The sequence below is a fragment of the Nicrophorus vespilloides genome, unplaced genomic scaffold (assembly GCF_001412225.1).
Source record: "Nicrophorus vespilloides isolate i.1.1-1 unplaced genomic scaffold, Nicve_v1.0, whole genome shotgun sequence".
NCBI classification, from domain to species: Eukaryota; Metazoa; Arthropoda; class Insecta; order Coleoptera; family Silphidae; genus Nicrophorus; species Nicrophorus vespilloides.
This window is the reverse complement of record NW_017096469.1, coordinates 151,391-158,469: the sequence shown is the minus strand read 5'-3', so window position 1 is coordinate 158,469 and position 7,079 is coordinate 151,391. Positions and strand designations below refer to the sequence as shown.

The following is a 7,079-nucleotide window of genomic DNA, read 5'->3' as shown; positions in this document are numbered from 1 at the left end:
CAAGTGTTTCTCAAACTGTTTGATCAGTGATCCGTAACTTTTTGTACTTAAAAAATTTAGAGAACCCACAGAAGAATGGATATAAGTAGAAAAACATGTGGAACAAAAAACATGCAACGTTTTTACTCGAATCTACCATTTAAAACATATTCATATAATGATAATAACAATAGCATAAAAAAATATTAACTCTATATTTTTTAATTTTTCGCTGACCTGCTAGATTAGAGTCGTGAATCGGTTGTTGTGAATCGCTGGTCTAAAAAAAATATATTTCACATATATAATTTAAATGGACTTATTAAATATTTTATAAATATAAAATTTGCAATGGATGAATAGAATTAAAGCAAAATTACAAAAAAAAAATCTAGTTAACAAAAGTAGAGCTTATTTTCATCAAATTCGTCGTTCTCTAGAGAGATAGACATCTTCACTTTGGAAAACTTATCTTAAAGCTCCAATAATGTGAAGTGAAATAAGATTGAAACTGATGTTCAGCTAAAGATCAACAAGTTCGGAAGATTATCACTTTTATATGTACAGCAGTACTTGGCATAGAACGGGTAATCAGTTCTGCCAATATCCCGTACTGTTAAAGATCGGACTAATCGAGGAACAAAATACAAACAAAAATAAACCACATAAAAATTAATATTGTGTTCTAATTTTTTAGAATTTATTTCCATCCGATCACTAATCTTCACTTTGCAAAAGTATTGCATCATTACAATTCATTGGTTGTTTTAAGTCTATAATTAATAGATATTAAAATTTATATATTTACTTATTTAGTATAAAGGACTGTTTGAAACCGTTCTAATCGAAGACTTTAACCCTTTGTGTGCCAGTGGTGGCACCATGGGACCACATAAAAGAGTGATTATTTCCAAGATTTTTATTCCACAGTGGAACCACATGTATTTTCAAATACTTACCCTAAACTAAAATAAACTTAAAAACTTCTCCTACTAATTAATTAAAGAAAAAAAAATAGTTCATGAGTATTTGAAGTATAACTCGGTTTCACACTTTCTGTATGATAGCACTTACTATTAAAAAGTTTCAGCAACTATGATCTACTATAAAATAGATTTCAAAGTGGGTCATACTTGATAAATATAATGTCACCATAGCAATTTTCGTTTTGACAACAAAAAATGTATTACATTACAATTTTAAATTTTTATATTTTTTAAATATATTCCTATTATCATACTAAAATATATTTTTATTCAATTATTTATATATAAAAATATGATGAAAATACATTTTTAATTGTGAATGTTTACTTAAGTCTACATTATATCAAATTAAAAAAAATATATTGAAACATATTTGTTAAACTAAAGAGAATTCTTCAATAATAAATAACATACAAGTCAGAATTTTAATGTATAAAATATAGGTTTCACTTGCAGCGAGGAAATCAAGATCTATGTAAATCCTCTCGCATTTTTACCAAATACTTATGTATATATATTGCAAGATAACGTTATTCTTTCCTGTCGCAAATGTGGTAACTTTTATCAGCGAATACATTTTTAGAAACCCAATATTCATTTTTTTAATTCTCCAGTTATATAGGTCACATGTTTACACTATTCTTTATATTATTAGTACACATTTTATATGTATATTATTTTATTCATCATTTTGATTAAGCGTTAAACGCTATATACATTTTGAAACAATTAGAAAGCTCCTTTATTGCGATTAACAATTCGATACCAAACAACTATTGGCGGAGTTGTTGCGGTATTATGTCGACAAACTGAAACTTTGCAGACGTTATTAATTGTTTGTATTTAGAGCTTAAATTTGTTGGATAATTAAACTCACTTTTTAATTAGTTTTTAATTTCATGATTTAGTTATTTTCTTTTACAAAGTTTCGAGTACAAATGACAATGTGCTTGATAAAAAGTTAAGTGAACATTCTCATTCAATGAAAATAAACTAACATATCCATAATTTATCTCTTTAAACATCAGAAAAAATAACTAAATTGAATAGTTAAAAACATACGTTTTGTAATTATAAATGAGAATATCAATAACATATTTCAATAGTATTCAATAATTCAAGTGACAATTTAGTTTATTGAGGTTTCAGTGAATTTAATATGTATATTAACGAATATTATACATATATCGATTTGGATTTGCAATTTAATCAAAATTGCGTTATTGGAAATTTTGCGTGGCAGAATGCGTTAAATTAACAGCGTGATTGACCTTTATTGAGAATTGCACGTGTTCAAATTATCAAACCAAATTATTGTCACGTTACGACATTTACAATATTATAAAACAAAATATGAATTGGATTTATTTGAACTTGAAATGCAGAGTTTATTTTATAATGTTATTTATAGAAGTTTTAGATATTCTCAATAATTTTAGAGACTTCCTGTCCAAAAAGTATTTGTTTAAAATGATCTTGTATTTTACTGTTAAATTTTTATTTAAATTATCGACTGTGAAACCACTTTAAGAGTTATTCATAAAGTTTTTTATTTAAATTCTTATTAATTTAATGACATTTCGTATAAAATAACAATGTAATGCTCGATGTAAGGATTCTAGTAACTAAAGCATTCTGCGACAGTCGATTCCAAGAATCAATTAAACTGTTTTCACAATTCAAGAATCCTTGTCTCGAAGCTTTTTTGTTCAGTCAACATTCACAATTTATTTTCTCGGCGTAATTAGATTATTCTAAAAAAAAAACCTCGATTATTCTCTTTATTGCTTTAATCTAATAGTTTGTTTATTTTTGTTATACATTAAACATTGTGGATATTTTTGTTCCTTCGTTTCAAACCTCGATTAATGAGTATCCGTTTCATGAAATTACTTCGTGTAATGAATCTTCATTTGCTAAGATAAAAATACTATGACCAAAATGCACAATTGCCCATACGGATTTATTGTATTTAACACTAATCGCTTAATAACACCTCACCTCACTTCAATAAGTTCGTAGGATGACCAATAAAACAACAACTTTTGAGAAATATTCTACGCATCAGTTTCGATAATCTCTTCTTCATAGGAGCCAAATCTCTTTCCCTTGAGAGTTCTTTTTAGGTCTGTAAACTGGTAGTAGTCGCTGAAAACCATGGCATCTGGAGAATACGGTGGGTGGGGAAGCGATTCAAAGTGCAATTCGTGCATTTTTGCCATCGTTTTGTGACACGGTGTCACAAGGTGTCTTGGTAAAAGAGCACTTTTTTCTTCTTCATTTGGTCGTTTTTTCGCAATATCTTTCTTCACACGGACCCATAACGTTTTTCCTTTCACAAGGTAATCAATGAATAAAAATCCGTGCGGTTCCCAAAATATGGAGGCAAAACCCTTATCAGCTGACATTTTCGTTTTTGGCTGCTTTTTCAATTTGCGATCGGGCAAAATCATTTTGTGACAACAATTGCGAAATTTGGGCAATCAGAGTGTTCATCATCATTTGTGTCTGTACGACTTATCAATCCATTGCTTTGCTTGAACGCTATTTTCCCCATCAATAAGCAATGTTTTCTCAACACACGAAATTAAGATTTTCCATTGTTTTGAAAATTACAATAGTAGCGTCACTATAACCACTGTAACTTGTGAACTAAACGTCAGATTGCCATGAAATTTTGACAGGCATCAGGCCAAGGTTGGTACTTCCTAAAAATCATTATTGATTTTAACTAAACAAAAATATTTCAATGTCATTTACGCACCCTTTTAAATATTAGGTTGTTAACAATTTGTCTGCAGGAACTTCTTTAAATTCTTTCGTCTTGCTAACAATTTTTTACTGAAAAATTGTCATCTTCTGCATTCACTTTTTACTTGCAGTTTCCAAACCTATTGATTGAGCTTTCTAATTTCTTGAATTTTATTTTCTTCTTCTACTACAAATTGTCGCCATATTTTGCATCAAACTTCATTTAAACATTTTTTAGTTACTTCTCAAGAACTATCAATGTTTTCAATTGCTTTTGAATGGTGTAGTTTGTCCAAAAAAAAATCTTATCTACCATTTCCTCCTTATCCTTTACTTGAATTGTTTAATGGTTTTACTCAGATAATAAGCTTTAAATGATGCTATTACTCCTTGATCCATTGGTGGAATCAGGATAGTTGTATTTGCTATTAAAAATACATCTTTGAGAGGAATGGATGTATTCAGCGTGTTAAAATCAGTATGTCCAAGAGCATTGTCTAACAACAAAACAGCTTTTTCATCAAAATTATTGATAATACCGTTTTACTTCAAGTCAAAAAAGTTTAATGTGGGTATTTACTTTCCATATTAGTGGTAAATATGCTTTTATGTTAAATGGGGGTTGAAATTGCGACGTATGATTGTTATGAAATTGGCAATGATTCAAATATTCAACTTCTGATACATTTAACAATCCCTGACGATATATCAATCTTTTTTACTTTATCTGCAACACATAAACTAAAAGATCTTATTTGGGAATGTTTTAAGATTTTGTTTTATTAGATTTACCTAAATTTATAACTTACAAACATAGTTGCAAATCATCCAATTGTCGTAAAAAAGAACAATTAAAATATATAATAAAGTATAAATTCTAAATTAGAAATGAATTTTAAATTATCGAAACAATAGTGATAATTAAGTGTAGTTAATTCTAAAGTAACTTCTCTACAATTTGTACTTTCGACGAAAGGAAAATTTAAGCATATATGTTAACTATACCCCAGAATACTGACTATAAATATATTAGTATTATAATAATTTTAATTTAATTCTACGCACGAGCATTTTGACTTACGTCCGAAGTTGCGAAATTACTGTGCTTGAATAGATGACCCATTCACTTAATCAACTCGAGAAAAAAATAAATTATATTTCAGTGTAAATGACATGAAAGTAACAAGTCTTCATATTTCACATATTCTCACAATGCACAGAGGAAGCAACTCGAATTACGTAAGTTTTGTGCTCTTCTTTTTTTTTTTCATTTCAAAGAAATTGAATAGCTTTATAAAAAAGGGTCTTATAATTCTTCGCTGAACTAAATCTAGCTTGCCGGCCAGAAAAAGTTGTGAAAAGTGAACGAGGAACATTGCATACTTTTAATTTAATTAAAAATTCATGGGAACTTGAGAAAATATTCTAATACTTTGACCATAAAGTTAATAAAGAAAAATTCAATTCACGAGTTATAATTGTATTGTCAATATGTTTGAAACCGAACTAATCAAGGAACTAAATATACAAAAAAAGAAACCGCAAAATCGCACAAAAAAAACTGTATAAAGGAAACAAAAATTGTGTACTCATTTTGAAGAATGAATTTATATTTTGTTCAATTAGAATAAATGCGAGGTTTGCAGCTATATATAAAAAAAAAGTATATTTATTTTTGCTGGATATTTGATATACCATTGGACGTTAAAACGAATGTGATGTTCCTTTGTGACGTGATTGTTATTTCCTTCCAACTTCCGCTCGTCGTATTAAAATTGCAATAGAGAAAAGAATCATGTACACATGGTTTTAGACCGCATCAAAGGCGAGCACAATAAGGACTGTCTACGTGGACAAAAAATAAAAACTACATGCACACTTTTAAAATCAATATAGAGCAAAGTCACTTGAGATAAAATCTTTTTGATTTTACTTGAATTATAGATTTTTTTTTGGTTTAGGTATTGGAGGCGGATGGAACGGAGATCGATGATGATGAGTATTTCGCCACGCTGGAGCCGCACACGAGTCTGATGATCCTCAAGATGGACGAGAAGTGGCTGCCGCCGGCTCCGCCGTGTCGACTCTCCTTCGACGAATTGGACGATGGAAAGGGCGGTCAGGAGCTTGTAGGATTGGTGGACAAGCTTAAGCACAATCTGTGCCACGTCTCTCTACTGGGAGGGCCTGAGCTTGAGCTGCTGAGCGACATGGATCCGGACTCGCTTGCCGACATCACTTTCCCGGACAAAGTGTTCTTGGAGCAGCTGAAGGAGGCTTCCGGACGATACTTGATCGAGAAGAGGCAGGCGCAGGATGCCATGGATCTGCTCAAGCTGTACCACGAGAAGGAGAGCTTAGAGAATCAAACGAACGAGAAGTTTTTGAACAAGACTGACTAAGATTTACAAAAAGAAGAACAAACTTGTTCGAGATGGATTGAGGGTTAGGAGGAGGATGAGGCTCAAGAAGCGCACACAAATTATGTAAATTCACTTCATTCAATTTTGGCTCTAAAGAATAAATGAAAACACCAACGGAACCCTAAACAATTGATGATAATAAGAAACAATTGGCACTCTTATATATATTAACGATATTCCAGATGGTATCTTATCCCCCCCAGATCGACGCTAATTAAGACTCGACCTTTTTTTCTGTATCCCTCTTGTTAGTACTTAGGGTATGCCAATTAGCTGTGATATATTGAGAAGACTAGTGTCGGAGTAAATGAATTAAAATACCAAAAACGATTAACACATATTACAGGATTAAATTGTTATTGGAAGTAAAGACTAAACGAAAACTTAGAATGTTATTATCATACGGTATGCTTTTTACTAACAAGAGACGCATGTAGTGTCTCCTATGGTGGGACACATCCACTCCCCCATACACAAACACACGTACACGTTTTATAATGTAATCTCATTATTTATTGTATGATAGGCAATTTTTTATTACTACTGTACACTTTATTGTATACAAAACCAACAAAAAATTCAAAGAAAATGGAAAAAAATGAAAAATAAAATAAAAATAATAATCATAAAATAATAACAAAGTGCTTTGCAAAAGTATCATGTTTCTTCTTCCGTCCTTCATCATCCAACTCGCATAAGGGCGGAACAATTGAAAAAGTGAAGTTATTAGTTAGTTTTGAGATCGTTTCGGGCCCAATGATTTTCCTATTAGTTGCGCCTCGCAAATTTATTGGAGAAAGATATGTACCCTAATCCATTTATTATTGGCGCCTTACATAATTCATACGTCGCGGTTGGCCAATCGGAAGGTTGATTAAATTTCATACAAATGATTCGCTTCTAGAGCGCAACGAGTTGAACGCAAATTGATGACGACCCC

At 30.8% G+C, this 7,079-nt stretch overlaps 1 protein-coding gene across 1 annotated transcript in view; it reads left to right on the top strand.

The window, feature by feature from the left end:
- Window positions 1-6,285, top strand: part of LOC108557097 (DNA fragmentation factor subunit alpha-like) — a 7,434-nt gene extending 1,149 nt beyond the window's left edge. Inside the window, exon 2 of the mRNA XM_017913483.1 lies at window positions 5,678-6,285. Within this exon, the coding sequence (XP_017768972.1) occupies window positions 5,678-6,118 (441 nt within the window). The 3' untranslated portion in view covers window positions 6,119-6,285. The remainder of the gene's footprint in view (window positions 1-5,677) is intronic.
- The last annotated feature ends 794 nt before the right edge of the window (window positions 6,286-7,079 follow it).